General features: G+C 40.2%; 2 protein-coding genes across 2 annotated transcripts; both read right to left on the bottom strand.

The window, feature by feature from the left end:
• Positions 1-1,268: 1,268 nt before the first annotated feature.
• On the bottom strand, positions 1,269-3,837 carry manbal (mannosidase beta like). The gene is made up of 3 exons (XM_046383141.1): positions 3,679-3,837; positions 3,108-3,284; positions 1,269-1,655 (listed from the first exon to the last, which is right to left on the bottom strand). Exons 2-3 carry the CDS (start codon positions 3,255-3,257, stop codon positions 1,545-1,547), a joined length of 261 nt encoding a protein of 86 aa, XP_046239097.1. The 5' UTR covers positions 3,258-3,284; positions 3,679-3,837; the 3' UTR covers positions 1,269-1,544.
• Positions 3,838-4,178: 341 nt separating this feature from the next.
• LOC124056052 (nuclear factor of activated T-cells, cytoplasmic 2-like) lies at positions 4,179-15,012 on the bottom strand. The gene is made up of 10 exons (XM_046383137.1): positions 14,679-15,012; positions 12,769-13,726; positions 12,448-12,619; positions 11,764-11,966; positions 10,942-11,114; positions 10,339-10,479; positions 9,131-9,186; positions 8,694-8,826; positions 6,903-7,556; positions 4,179-4,697 (listed from the first exon to the last, which is right to left on the bottom strand). The coding sequence occupies exons 1-10, from the start codon at positions 14,788-14,790 to the stop codon at positions 4,651-4,653; spliced, it is 2,649 nt and encodes an 882-aa protein (XP_046239093.1). The 5' UTR covers positions 14,791-15,012; the 3' UTR covers positions 4,179-4,650.
• Positions 15,013-15,363: the final 351 nt, after the last annotated feature.

The following is a 15,363-nucleotide window of genomic DNA, read 5'->3' as shown; positions in this document are numbered from 1 at the left end:
CAAGTGTGTGTAAGAGGAGGAAGAGGGAGAGGAAGAGTGCCAATTTCTGATGAAATTCCGGTTACAGTCATAGACCATGTACTGGTGCATGGCATGACCAGGAGGGAGGCAGGCCAAAGAGTCCAGTCAAACATCAGCCCATTCTCTGTGTCCACCATAATCCGGAGATTCAGACATGAGAACAGGTACAGTCTACTTTACTGTGCTGTTTTATCATTGGAAGTTTGAAGTACTACTGTATACTGTATATATATTTCAGAACATTATATTACATATATTTTGCACATTCTCTTTTTTCAGAATGGCAAGACTGCCATACGGGGGTGGCAGGACACCCATGTTCACATCCCAGCAGGAGGCCACTGTAGCTGACATTGTCCATCAAAACAATGCCATTACACTATAGGAAAGCAACAAGCAGCAGCAGCAACAAATTACTGAGAACCATACAGACTTCGAGGGAATCAATAGTGTGAGCCTTTCCACCACTGACCGCATCCTCCATCGCAACAGGATACGAATGAAACAAGTCTACAGAGTGCCCTTTGAACGTAGGCTGGACACTTTCATTTGTATTTGTCAATTTCAGGCTGATTTCTTTTCCACAGTACCTATTATACTATAGTTTATGTTTGAATGCAGAGTAAATGTTAAATCCACTGAGTTGTGAAATCTTTTTTGTCTTTACTTTTGGAGATACAAAATGCATATGCATACTTTATTGTGACCAATAAATATTTCTCCAAAAGCAAAATGCTTACTACTGTGTTTTCAATTTTTTAATGTAGTGTTTAATGACTGCTCAGCAGTTTTGTCCGATTTGTGCAAGATCTGACCACATTGTTCGGTTTTGAGCACATGTGAAACTATTTTGAAGTGATGGTATGATTTTGCAAAAAGAATCAGGTTTTGTGAATGTAGTTTGAGCAAAAAGTTTTGTGTTTTAACAATTGTGAAAAACTGTAAATTGAATATGACATGACCTACATATTTAGTTAAAAGCAAAAGCAATTCCTTGTATATACCTTACAAGCAGTGACACGGTTTTCCCTGGTGCCATCAAATCATATAAGGAAGGCATGGTCTATTCTTTTTTAGAAAGGTAGTAAAGACAAGGACATCTCATTCTGACTCATTTAAACCAAACCAAACGGAAATTTAGCAATGAATATAAAGCTAAGGAGAATGACTACACTATTTCCCTGTTGTAGTCCAAATATAGTTCAAAGATATTCAGCAACAAAAGAAAAACAAAAAACACAAATATATCCAATGAAATATGTATTCATGATTAGCAACACCATGACTATTTGCTCTTTGTAATATTGTAATGAATGTGAACAGAACACACAGTTCAAGATCAGTTCAAGTGGATCTCATTTTTACTGTCATAATCTGACCATAGTGTTGCACACATCTGTAGTGATAACTGTATTTGTAAATGCCAATATTGACTCACTGATGACTATGCACACACATTCTTACATAAAGGTAACACACCCAACCAACCACACACACACACACACACACCCACACACTACTAGTTATCGTTTCTTTTTGCTTTCTTTTTTTGGTTTCTGTCGAATCTGAGGTGCTGCTCCTTTAGGTTTCTTCATCTGTTCAGTGGCCTTGCCATCAGTAGACTCAGTCTCCTCCTGCAGAGCAAACACAGGGAGGTTTTAATACCCTGGAGTTTCAAAACAACTCCTCTCGAGTCAGTCTAAACATGGTGTAAAAATCCACAACTGCTAAGCATGATTAGTGAGTGTGTTTTGAAGATGATTTGGATAAAGCTTTTGCTGGACAGTAATCAGTACATCTGATGACAATGTCTGAAAATAGAATAATTAGACAGTGGATTTAATTGCTCTTCTCTATAAATAATCTCTCCTGACATTTGGTAGTATAGAGATTGTGAAAGCAGCCCTTCATGGCTCTGTAATCGTGGACATTCAAAAATAAGATAATCTGCACAACTGTTGCTAACTGATGTTCAGTTTCTCTGTTTCAGAAAGACTGAATCACAAAATTCTGCAGGATTTCTTTACAAAATGGCATTAGTGCAGAATCTTCAGCTTCTGTGAAGCAAAATGGAAAAAATAAAGATAATCGAAGAGTTTTCTAATTCTATGGTTATGAGTTGCTGTGTCAGATAGTCTTAGCTTCATGTGAGATGTGGTCACTTTGGAAAGTATTGTTTAATAGTGTACCTCAATCAGTGAAAATCATGACAACAGAATAGTAAGTCTTTCAAATCCTTGCATGTCAAATGCGTAAGCTATTTTGTGGACAAATTACCAAGGCATGTTGTATACTGACAAACTGCACTGAAAAGACACCAGTCACTCGCACTGGCTAACAACTCGTGGTTTAGTAAGTGAATGTGGCTGTATGGTTTCACTGAAGTCAAAAGTTCTTTGAACTGTCACCTCTTCTTCAGTCAGATATATTTCATTCCAACACCTTGTTTCCAAAAAAAGTTGGGACACTGTGTAATTTGTGAATAAAAACAGATTTGCAAATAAATGGAGTTTGCCAAAACAATTTTATGAAGTGTTCCTCAGCCAGTGTAATAATATCCTTTATAAGATGATGTGTTTCATAAAGTGATGAACTATGTGCAATGTTTAGCCTTGGCCTAGAGGTTTGAGAAGTGGCTTGTGATTGGAGGGTCGCTGGTTCGATTCCCCCCACTCCCCCTACATTAGTCGGCAGATGTGCCCTTGAGCAAGGTACTTAACCCCCAATTTGCTCTCTGGGTGGAGGACAAATTCAGTGTGTGTAGGTAAAAATATATATACTGCCAATAAAGCTAATTATTCTTTTAAAATATTTACTCCCCAAAATGGCAAAGGCAAATCATGAATATTTAATGAGTGAGAAACATTTTTCATCCAATCACATTGAATAAACAATACTGATGTCAAAAAACTGTATTGAAATAGTTTTCATCATCTTGTTTTTCACTTGATTAAGTGAATATCATTTTCAGATTTGTCCAAAAATTATTGATTTCGATTACCCCAGAAGCATATGAAACACTGATAAAAGGGAGAACAATCTTTTATGCTAGACCTGCACGTCTCCTACCCTTGGTGTCTACCTACGTGTTCATGTCCCTTGGATGTGGGGAATATGACAGCCAGGATACAGATGAGCTGAAAGATGGCGCCCAGAAACAGCCCATAGCGCAGTAGGCTCTCTAGAAAGGTGGGCTCAGGGACCTCCGGGGGGGACAGGTCCAGTTCTGCAGACATGATGCTGCTGAGTCTACAGTGACCTCTCTGTGCAAACAAGAGGATCACAGTTAGCAGAAGATCAACATTGTGTCAGTGATACATAAAAGTGGTTCATAGGGTCCCAGACAAAATGAAGTTCATCTGCATAAACTATCTCTCACTGTAGCTCACAGTTATATCCCGACGAAAACAATAAACATAAAATTCTTAACAGACATTTTTAGAAATGTTAACCAAAGGATGTATGCTGCTTTCATTTAATCATGCTGATAAACAAAAGCATTTATTGTAACGTAGCTGCATCTTTGACATGAACAGAGGCAGATGGGACACGTTTACAACGCAGCTACGGATTATTTACAACGTAGCAAAGCAGTTCAGCTACATTTTTCAACGCCTAGATTTAAGCTATGCGTGAATATGTAAAAGAAAAACTTACCAGTGGCGGCAGTAATTCACTTTTCTTTGTTGTCGCAGGAAAGAAACCAGAGTCAAGGCAAAATAAAGGGTAAAGCTGTGAAACACTATCGAGAAAAATGTTAATTTAGCTTGCAAAGAACTGGGGGGGCTTTTATCGGAAGTGGCGTCACAAATATGCTACCGGCTCACTTCCGCTAAAATATTGGTTTGAAAATGTCGCCTCCTAGCGTTTGACATGGATACGTGCGTACACAATGTATACGCTTATACAGCATACAATACGTATGTATCTGAGTTCATGAAAAAAACAGTAAACGACATACTTTCACTCACTACTTTGATAAGAAATTATTTAACTGCTAAAATAGGATTTATGAAATTATCATCAAGCAGGAGATGGTGGTCAGATTACTTGCTTTCATCTTCATCTCTAAGAAAACCATCAATTGAGCATATCTGATATACTCTTCGGTCAATTACTTCATTTAATGGAAACACACTGATTCTTACAAAGAGAACTGGTTTAATATAAAATATTTTATACATGCTTACAATGAGCAATTGTACAAATAATAAGAACAGATAGAAGTCAAACATATTAAAATAAGGAGACAACAATAAACAGTATAAGATAAGAGACATACATGTTGTACTACACTTGCAAAGGCTAAAAAGTATTGTAATGAAGGCTAACAAAGAGCTTACAAGTATTTCCATGTGAAATGTTGTAACCAAGTTTGAAAAGTAAGTACCGCCCAGTGAACAACCACCAGTCTTCCTAACTCCACAGAAACAAGATGAAATAAAGCCAACATAAGCTTGTGGATCTGTTTCTATTTTTTCAGCCATCACTTGATTACATTTATTTAGTTGCATGTTTCATAAGTACAAGCTGAGACAATTAGGATTTTATATGTATAGTTCCACATATTATGCTCACTGCTTTAACTTTAAATGTGATGGACGTCAGGGCTGCTCCAGGCCTACAGGATCACTCTCCATTGGGATCTTTCAGGTCTCTTCTTATGATGTCATTCACTGGAAAATATTACAGATAGCTGTGAGCAACATTGATGTTCACAGATAAACTGTAATAAAGGAAGAGAAGTATATTGAATGCCCCTTTGTGTAGATTTTTAAAATTGTGATGGCATGCATTTTTGCTTGTGGGGGAAAAAAAGACAACTACAGTCAAAACAGGTGCTACTTTCACCTCATTCATCCTCACAATACTTATTTGATTTCCTGGAGGGTCAGGGGATTATGCAGTGTTTTTCATACCACCAGTAGGAGTCATCAGAGTCAGATTTTTGGGGCCATTTTATACTTTTATTACAGACAACAGTGAAGAGGTGACAGGAAATGAGCAGGGAGAGTATGCAACAAAGGCTGCCAAAGCTCATCAAGGATAGTTGCTGCGTATTTTCTTTGAACATAAAGAATAAAAGGACTGTTACAATTAATTATTATCTCAAGAAAGTATAACTAATCCCAAAAATAAAGCAGGCTATTGTAGTAAACTAACCTATTAGAAAACCCTATTCTATATTAGAGACCATCCAGAACAAAGTGGATTGATGTGTGTCTACATGTATTTGTTGCTACCGTAGTAGGTTTCTGTTCCTGAACTCCGTCACAAAGATGTGAATAGAAACTGCACCCCACAGAAAACGTTCAGGGTATATCACTTGACGGTGGTGTCACTTCTTTCTCCATCATCATCAATTCTAAGCAAGTTGCATTAGATTTATTTCATTTGGGAGTGGGCAAGCTCACAAATCTACTCTACAAGTGTGCGTTTGTATGTGTGTGCATGTGTGTGTGAGATAAAGAGAGAGAGTGAGAGTGTGAGACTGAAAGCGACAGGAACGTGGATAAAAAGGCCCAACTGAAAACCGCTAGGCAGGATTTGCAAACATACAGTTGCAATGTGCTTGTATGCATTTGCAGACTGGGCCTCATCCTCCCAACTTCAATATGTCAATTCAAAATGAAGGTTTGCATGTTTTTTGTTTTCTTTGTTGCTATCTCCCGATTTATTTATTTATATAGAGAAGCAGTTAATACAGTATCTTCTACAACTTAGCTAAACATTTCAGGGAAGAAGTAGTACAGATTAGAAACTAAAGAAACAAAACTCCCACTCTGATGTACTGGCTGGCAGAAAGATGATGTAAATGTGTTGCCAATTTCTCTCTCAACTTGTAATAATAAATAATTTTAAAAACAAAAAATTAACCAATAAATGAGAACCATTTACCCTTCACCCCCTGCAGTTTTATCTTGCTGCTACTGAAAGTATTACAAAATTTCAAATGAGGACTGTAATATGCACAGTAGACCACAGAACAAAAAGCAAAAACTAAGCATGGGCAGAAAACTGCTATTTCTCATAAGATAATAGATGTGGTGAGCATATATTGTAAAATCAGAATAATTAATCAGATGGAATGATTAGCAAGCGAGAGTAGTTCAAGGTGTGCAAACATCTTGAGATAATTGCATCTTATTTGCCAGTTAGGCTTCTGCACATCTTTTTAAATGTGTAACGAGCTACTGTACTTTTCTAGTATTGATTATCCTGTGGTGGCTCCTAGAAGAGGAGAGTGACAGGGGTGGTATTTGAGTTTAATTGTTTGATATGTGTGGAATGAATACAAAGTATTCAAATTAACTGCTTGAGTTTGGAGTGAGTTTTGACTGACTGACATGCAGTGGTGCTTTATGCGTGAAATTTCCATTGTTCGATTGACATGGTGCTGCAGCTGTGGATGTGATGGATGTGGATGAATATGATGCATTGTTATGCAATATTTTCCTGCCTTAATTTCCCACACTGGCCTCATATCGATTCACTTTTCAAAACAAAGCGATGCCCTTGATCAAATACACTACGTAAAGACTCACTGATTAAGGCTTAAAGTGAACTAGTTCATCTGACCTGCTGTCCAAACATGTCTGAAGGCAAAAGTGTTTCAGATGCAAGAGAGGGACAAGATGTAATTATTATGTAATTATTATAAATAACCATACACACTTTGGATGAGTCTCTCCTCAAAGGCATTCATAATTTTGCACTCATTTGTACACATGAGAGGTGACTAAAGTTGTCATGTCATGAATGAAAAAACAAGAGGAGCTGAAACCCTGAGCAATCTCTGACCAGTCTCTGAATTTGTTGTGAATGCTTGTTTGATAGTGGATGAGCCATTTCGGAAAAGGGTATAAAACATTGTTACTCACCATCCTCCAGATAAGCATAGCGGAGGTTCTCTTGTTTGACCGTGATCCTCTCTGGAGCTCGTTCCTCATGATTTCCTCTACCAGAGCCAATCTGCGTCAGATGTTGGCGGCCTGGCTCTACTCGGCTTCCAGCCTTCCCTTGAGCTACACCTTGAATGTATCTTGAAGGCGGTGACTTTCCCAGTGGCAGCGTATTCTGCACAAAACTGTGATGTCTTGACATTAAACAGGCATCAAATGAATCCCCAACATGAAGACCTTCTCCCAGTTTCGCCACAGGGCCTCCGGCGCTGACACAACGGCTGGGAGTGGAGTCAGGGTGGGAAGCCATTGGGAAACCACTGAGGAGGGCGGTACCACAATTGCTGTAATGTTGGTTTGCAGTGCGATACAGCATGGGGCTGTTGATCAGAGTGCTGGATCTGGACTGGTAAAAGCCTGGTTGGTCGTCCAGTGGATCAGGGGTCAAAGTATGGGCTCTGGGCTCTACAGTGGTTAGATGGTACAGTGATGGTGAAATATTCAAGGCTTGGAGGTTGCTGTCTTGCTCCAGGTGATGATAGAGGGACTTCATTGACAGGCCAGTCAGAGACTGATTGTCTGAGTAGCCATATGAATTCAAATGATCATCATCAAGTGGTTCTGCTTTAATAGCTAGAATACAAAAACAAAGATTATTTGATGATGGAAGATGAGCAAGATCAATATGTAATCTGAATGCATAAACAAGAATCTAAAAGAAATAAGAAATACTCCACAGTGTGTGTAAGGCTGCACTTAGGCACAATGATTCTGACATCAGTGCTAACATCAGCATCTTAACATGCTTGCACTAATGCTGTTGTCCATGAACCACAGTGACTGTATCATTTAGACCTGAATACAATGGCCCTAACCCTAACCCTGCCTTCCATTCAATTTTGCAAGTGGTCAAGATATTTCTCTCTCTGAACCACAAATGTCAGCTCATGGTGACTCCAGAGCAAAAGTCAGGAGATCAGCAAAGTCATTAGGATCCATCCTCTGTGGACAATACCTGCCTGTACAAAATGTCCAATAGTTGTTAAGATATTTTCAGTCCAATTTTGTGGAGCGACCAAATCTAAAATTACTGCGACTACCTTTTCTTCAATCTGGCTCATCTATTTATACTTCACTTAGCAATGTCCCTTGTTTCGTAAAATGCTTATCAACAGGAGTGAAAGTATGTGCGTGCATTTTGGCTGTGAGTATACTGTGAGTATGCACATACTGTGGGTGGACAGCATTAGTGAAAACAGTAGTGGAGTGACAGGTTTTTCCCTTTTTGAATGAGTGAGAGTTCCCCTAAGCTGTAGTTTACTGCCTACAGCTTGACTGACTGATTTCTTGTGATTGGGACTGATTTCTTTTAAAACTGCACATCAGTGTAGATGAGTGTCAATCAGTGTTCAACTGGTTGAAATGTTAATAAAACTGATCTGATTGATGTGCTGCTATTTCCTGTATTTAATTTTACTTAGTCAAAGGATGGGTAACTTGGTACAAATTTGCCACTTTAGCAAAATCATAAGCTGTTCAACGTTCAGCTTATGTAAAACACGCGTTGCGTGTGTGTGTTGAGTGTGTTGCGTCACATCTTTCGCCATGAGGTTTGAGTTGATAGAGGAAAAAATATATTTTTTCACATCCGAAGATCTGACTTTCCCTGCTGTGCCCTGGCAGGAAACTGACGTTTCAGTTATCTTCTTGTCTGTCAAACATTCAGGGGTATCCTCCTCCTGTAGTGACACCGCAGAAACTGATACATACCTATGACAGGAGTGTAGACAAAATGCTGTGGCTGACTGCGTTTCTTTTTCCCGTTCACGACGTAAAAGTTGACCTTGGTTGGGTTGGGAACGGTGTGGTCTCGATACGGAGGGACCTCAACGAATAGCATGTTCTAGACAGGGATGACAACACAGAAGAGAAAAGAACAGGCCATGTTGAAAAGGAGAGACACTAATTGAGTCAGATCTCCAGCTTGTGTGCTTCAGAATCAAAATCAGTACCAAAAATAAAATCATTTAAATATGATGTGCGTAACAGCATGATGAGGTATTCAGCAAAGTCCGCGTGTTGCTTACTGTTGTTGAGTGCGTGTGAATTTGAAACAGTGCCGGACAAAAAAGTACATTGCTGGTTATGCACATTCATGTTTGTGGCTTGATGTGTGTGTTAGTACAGGTAAGTGAACGTTAACTCACAGGTTGGGTTTTGTCTCTGTCCACAGATGCCTCCATCTCCCAGATTTGCCGCCCATCTGAAAGCAGAGGAAATACAGTTTACAGGCAAAGCGATGGAGGTTTAAAGAAACAGTCTGACATTTTGGGGAATACAACTCTGTGCTCTCTTGACGTGTTAGAGAATACTGCCGTCATGTCTGTTCAAGAAACGTGAAGCTGCAGTCCATTAGCTTAGATTAGCTGGGGAAACTATTATTTGCTGCTTAGATATGACTACATGTGAGAAGTATTGATCTTGTCATCTAACTCTCAAGAAGGGTGGATGTTTGATTGCATGGAAAAAATGAATTTGTACAAAACGACATGATGCTGATAATTTATATTACAGTATGTGAGCACATCTATGTGTTTCATTCCCACCTCAGTTTTTACCTGCTGTTTTTCTACCCACGCTTCGAAAAAAAAAACAAAAAAAAAACAAAGCCTCTGCTCTGGGCCTGAATCTTTATCAGTCTGTCTAACCACATCCTGTTGCATAAAACCCCACACCAAGCAGCAAGGAGTCTTTACATGCAGTCCTCTGTACCCATCCTGTTCTCAAACCCTGTAACCCAACAATTATGCGTGGGCAGAAGGAACAGTAATGAGGTGTGAAATTTCCATGTACAGAAATAAATAAAAGCAGCACCGCCAGTAAAACAGTAAAAGTTAAAACCAATGGCTCAGTTTGTCAGAGTTAAAAGAGGGGGCCGAAGAAAGGCGTGCGTCATGAAAGTTGATGTTGCCCGGGCAATATGCAAATAGTCTGAAAATACAAATACTACATGAGTAGGTGGATACAGTGGAGCAGGATACTGGGAGGCCAGAAAGGTATGTGGTTGTTGCACAATATATGAGTTTACTTTAAGTCTGTTCTCAGCCTGTTTTATTTATAGAAGCCTGAAATCTGGAGTCCAAATATAGACATGTAAAAATAACCAGTCAACATACGTGCTTTCTTTTTAAGATTCATACCATTGATAAAATCTTCTTATTTAACTGAGACAGTGGACACATCTCCCAAAATGCTGAATAATTCTTTTAAGAACAATATTATGTATGTTGTTATTAATTGTGGCTCATCTTCAGAGTCTCTTCAAAAATCTAATTAATATACTGGGAGAACTGAAATGACCTCACATCGCATAACCACACAATTAGATCTCTGGTGAAAAATATTTCTTCCTCACCTTGTGTCTTCTCTGAGAAAATCACTTTGGAGTCAGATGTGAAATTTTGTCCACTAAGGACCATTTGTTGACCACCAAGTACTGAGCATTGGTCCAGGTCCTGTCTCTCGACCACGGGGTACTCCTGAGCTGAGCGCTGGGCTGAGGGAACAAAAAATACAGCTATGTGAAAGACAACACACCAAACAAATAGATAAATAAATGAATTTTTCAGGGTAATTGGTTAATCCAATTTTATAATGTTTCAAATGTAGGACTGCAAGAGTCCTGACAGTTATGACAATGACAATGATGTCATTATGTTGTAATGATAAAACAAACAAAGCTGAGTCATGAAGTTACTATTGCAACACCACAATAGTTATCTAAAGTTGGCTCACATTAATCACTGTAAAATACAGGTCACACCAGACCTGGTATGGCTTCACTTGTTCGTGTCTGCATACGCTGATTTTTAAAGTTGTTTGAAAAGGCATCATGTTCAAGCATATAAATATAAACAGTGGCATCAGCAAATAAAGAAAAAAGGCAAGTTCCACAATATTAGATGTCATGACCCAGCGAAAAGAAGCAAAATGCAACTACAAAAGAAATCATCCTTACAGCATTCAATAGGCTCAGAGGCAACTTGAAGGGACGTGAGCTGGCCTCCAGACTGAGGAATGTGGACCCGAAAAACCAAACGTACACGTGTGTTTTTTCGTCCCACGTCCGTCTCACCGTTCCTAAGTTCAATGTCGGCATTTCTCAACTTCAGAATTCCTACACAGTCAATCCTGTCAAGTGTAAGAAAAACAGAGTAGATAACAAAAATAAGAAGAAAGAAATCCGAAATTAGTTCAGAAAACTGTCACTTTTCCTTTTGAAATTCTGATGCAGGTCTCTTTCTGTTCATACATTTGCTCAGTCAAGCTACAGTTAAGTTACGTAGTCTGTTTCAATTAATCAGTTCTAACTTTAGTTTTGTGTCATCACAGCCACTACTGTGAGGATTTTGATCAAAAATGACATATTTGCTACTCTTTTTCAGTGATTTGCTGTACTTCAAGTTCATCAAAGCTGCTGTCAACACCAGTGTTTGGTAAATCTTTCTTGGAAAAACTCTCTGGCACACAGGAAGTGATGCATTTTATGTTTCCGTCTGTGGCAACAGGGAGTGAAAATAACACAGACCTTGTAGCCTGCACGAGCTGCATTAAGCCACCATGGATAAGATTAGAGAGAAAAGGACAAGTCGTACAGAAACTCAAATGTTATGTGTAGAAAATCCTAATGAGATGACACACCACTGGTGACTTCATTTAGTGAAACTTTGGGAGACTAAGCACAAAGACACCACAAACTTGCCACATATTTGGGGGATTTCTGAGTTATGTGTGAATCTTCTGGTGAACGTGTATCCCAAAGTCTCTCTGTGCTACTTACACCACTCTCATGTGGTTCTTTGGCTCCAGAGGGATCTCCAACAATTTGGTCCCATTGATCATCCTCTCCATGCTTGGTGTGGTGACGGTTTTACCAGTGATGCGGTGGACCTGGTAAAAAGCGTGGGGTTTGAGGAGCCTCTCATCAGCTGTTCCTATGAAGACCTGCAGCGCCAGTGGAGCCGTGCCTTGATACCCGCGGAGCTAGTAAGGGCAACAAAGGGGATTAAATGCCTGCTTCACACTGAATTAGACTAACTATAATCCATTAATGCCCAGGGCTGCAGAGAACATTTTTACATTACACAATAGTTCTCTTGTCCCTGTAGAGATGATTTCACAGGTCACTGTCTAACTGGCAAAGCAAGAACACTGCTTTGCATAGTCCATAGTCTAAACCAACAACAATGGCTGATCAGTTGGCTTACCAGAGCAGCAAATAAACAAGACCTGTATACCAATACATGTAATCACACACATACATGTATGTGGGTGTAATGACACAAGGCTCTTTCATTCATTTGCATTTCTGTCAGGTTTTCATGAACACAACTGAATCCAGGAAATACCATCCTATATTTACAACCTCTCCTGCTACGTCATTTCTCTTTTACAAAACGGGCTGTGTAACCTATTTTCATTCGTAGTACATCCCATCCCCTGTAGACATGAAACAAATAACCACCTGTACTTCAGGATGCCCTCCATTGGATGTCTTTACAGCTCCTCGGCTGCCCTCAGTCTCATAGTGAGCTCTATGATGAGACTTGGGCTGTTGCTGGATAAGAAGCTCACACTGACCAAACTGACTGGGTAATTGCCACTCTAAAGATGGAAGTGGAGCCACTGGCAGACCGCTGAGAAAACAGAAAGACAATAACAGGGAAAAATTTAGAGGAAGGTTGTCAGGCAAAAGATGTACCACTTGTCATTTGTGCTTATATTTGAGCTTTTATTAGAAAGACACCAATCCTCTGTGAGTAAAGAGAAAGGACAAGCACCACACCTGAATGCTCCGTGGTGGACTGGGTGAGGAGGAGTCCACAAAGCTGGGACCATATAGAAGGTTTCAGACTTGACTTCCCCTGCTCCGGCCATCCTCTCTTGCTCATAGGCCCAGTCATACCCATCTCCATACACACAGTCCTGTCTTTGGGCCTGACCATGTGCATCTCGCACCACGGCAGAACGGTTTACTTTGGGTAGACTGGAGTTGAGGCTGCTCATCACATCCTCCAGGGCCAGCAAGGAGGTCTGAGCTTGGGGCTGAAACTCAGCTTGACCCGGGTGGTGGGAATAGGACCCCTGCTGCTCCTGGGGCGAGGGGATGGGGCTGGGGCTTCTAGAGCGTTGCTTGACAGGAGTGCCTCCTTGGCAGGAGTAAGCCTGGTCATAAGAGCGCTTTCCCTGTGGGGAGGCAGAGCGAGAGCGCTGGTGGGGGATGGATGAGGTGGTGCGTTGGTTCTGGGGCAGGAGAAAGGTCTCGTCCGTGATGCTGTTGCGAGGCGAGGCTCCTGGAGAGGAGTGGGCAGAAGAAGTGTGGATGTCTAAACCAGACAGCCCTGTGCCACAGGCTCCATTAGAAGGGGAGACACATGGTGAAGCTACAGGAGAGTACGCCTCTGCGGGCCAGCCTGTGGAGGAGTTGCTGCTGGCAGGGCTCACACACTCCCTGTAGGTCCCCAGAGCTTTGGTTCTAGGGCTCAGTTCCAGGGTTTGAGAGCTGAGAGAGTCACCTGACAGAGTGATCTCAATCCTGGGGCTGGGAGCAGGAGTGGTTTCTGGTCTTGATCCCAGACCCAGGGAGTCAAACACTGCCCTTGACAGGTGTTCTGTGGCAGGACTGTGAGAAGAGAAGTCCTGAGTGGAGGCTGGCTGGTTGCAGCCGGAGCTGTACGCAGCGTGATGGTCGACCACCAGCAGAGGAGGCTGGTTCTCATTTGGAAGGAGTGCACCTGAGTCATCTGTCAATAACCAAAGTAAGGGTTAGTTTGTGTGTGCACACACCCAGAATACCTGACTACTGCAGCTATTATTCTGAGATAACTTTGAGGTCTGGTATGGCTTTTCTATAAAACCCAGTTACCTTATGAAAGAATCTTAAAATTACATCTATGTGTTTGCCCTCTTTGAAAACTCCATAATCTATGCAAATATTATTCATTTTAAAATTTAAATTGCTGAACACTGGAGTCATCACGTGTCCACATCACACTTTTGTATTTTCCTTGTTAAATGTTTTCATTTTCAAAACACTGTTAAATTCTTTTCATTTTAAACTGATTAGGCCATATAGAGTTTTCATATTCTCTTTGCCATTTCTAATGTTTTATATTTATGATTTTTGAGATTTATGGTATGTGCTATTTCTTTTTCTTTTTACTTATTATGTTTATTGTTATGCACCAAACTGCCATGACAAATTCCTTGTATCTGAAAACCTCCTTGGAAACAAACCTGATTCTGATGAAAATCATCTTGTCCACGTGTTACATTCAGATTTAAGGTGAGAACAGAGAAACATCCTCACTCAGTATATGAATGGGTCAAACTCTGCATGTACATCATTCTGGACACAGTGAAGCTAGTAAGTGAATTAATTAAAAGAAGTGAAAAGCATTTTTTTGATGAAGTTGATTTAGTTGAACTCCAATAAAGTGCGAGTGTAGTAGTGCAGTTCATTTCCCCCTCTTACACAATGGCAGTGTGTAACATCAGTACCTGACAGCCAAGTACTTGCTGGTGGATATTCCAAAGCCACACCCTTAAATGTAAACTCAATACAAAGCCTCTTAATAAGTTAATAATAAAATATGATACCACGAAAAAAACAAACAAAAACAAACATAATGCAGTCAGTAAGGGGGTATTATGTTAATTCTCTGTAAAAGCAGAATAATTAGGATGCATACACACCTTCATCACAGGCAACAGCTGAGTTATACAGAAACAGGACGGAGAAGTCCAGCTCCTCCTGGCTGATGTCTTGCCCCAAACCCTCGGTGAGCCCCAAATCTCCAGAAGTCATCTCCAGATCTGAATATTTCACTTTTTTTTCGACAAATCTATATCGCTTTCAGTCTCACCAACTAAATCGAACTGTACACACAAGATAAATTTAACTTGAAGGAACTCGACGGTGTTGCAGTCTTGCACCACGCACGTTTAAGACATCGGCAGCAGCTCAAATCAAACATCAAGCAACGCGACATGAAAAAAAAAGGCGAGAAGCTACAGACGCTTCCTGTCACTGCTGATGATGACAAGCGTGTGTGTGGGTACGTGTGTGTGTGTGTGTGTGTGTGTGTGTGGCTCTAACTAACACAGGCCTCATTTCTTCCTGTGTGAGCGAAGTAGAGCCACAATACCTATAATGAACCTATTATGAAATATTAAGAGAAGCAACACATACAGTACTAAGCTCTGTGTTGCAGTGTTATAATAATATCAAACTGTCAGAATTCATGTTTTAATAATTCTCTGTTTGTTGTGTGCGTGTATCTGTCTGAAGATTTTTGGACATGCAACTAAAACTAAACTAAACTAAAACAAGAGGTGAAAGCGGATATGTAAGTTGTACAGGTAGCCTGTTTAAAAAGCA

Source organism: Scatophagus argus, chromosome 3 (genome assembly GCF_020382885.2).
Source record: "Scatophagus argus isolate fScaArg1 chromosome 3, fScaArg1.pri, whole genome shotgun sequence".
NCBI lineage: Eukaryota > Metazoa > Chordata > Actinopteri > Scatophagidae > Scatophagus > Scatophagus argus.
The sequence above is the reverse complement of the archived record's forward strand: the minus strand, read 5'-3'. Positions and strand labels throughout refer to the sequence as shown.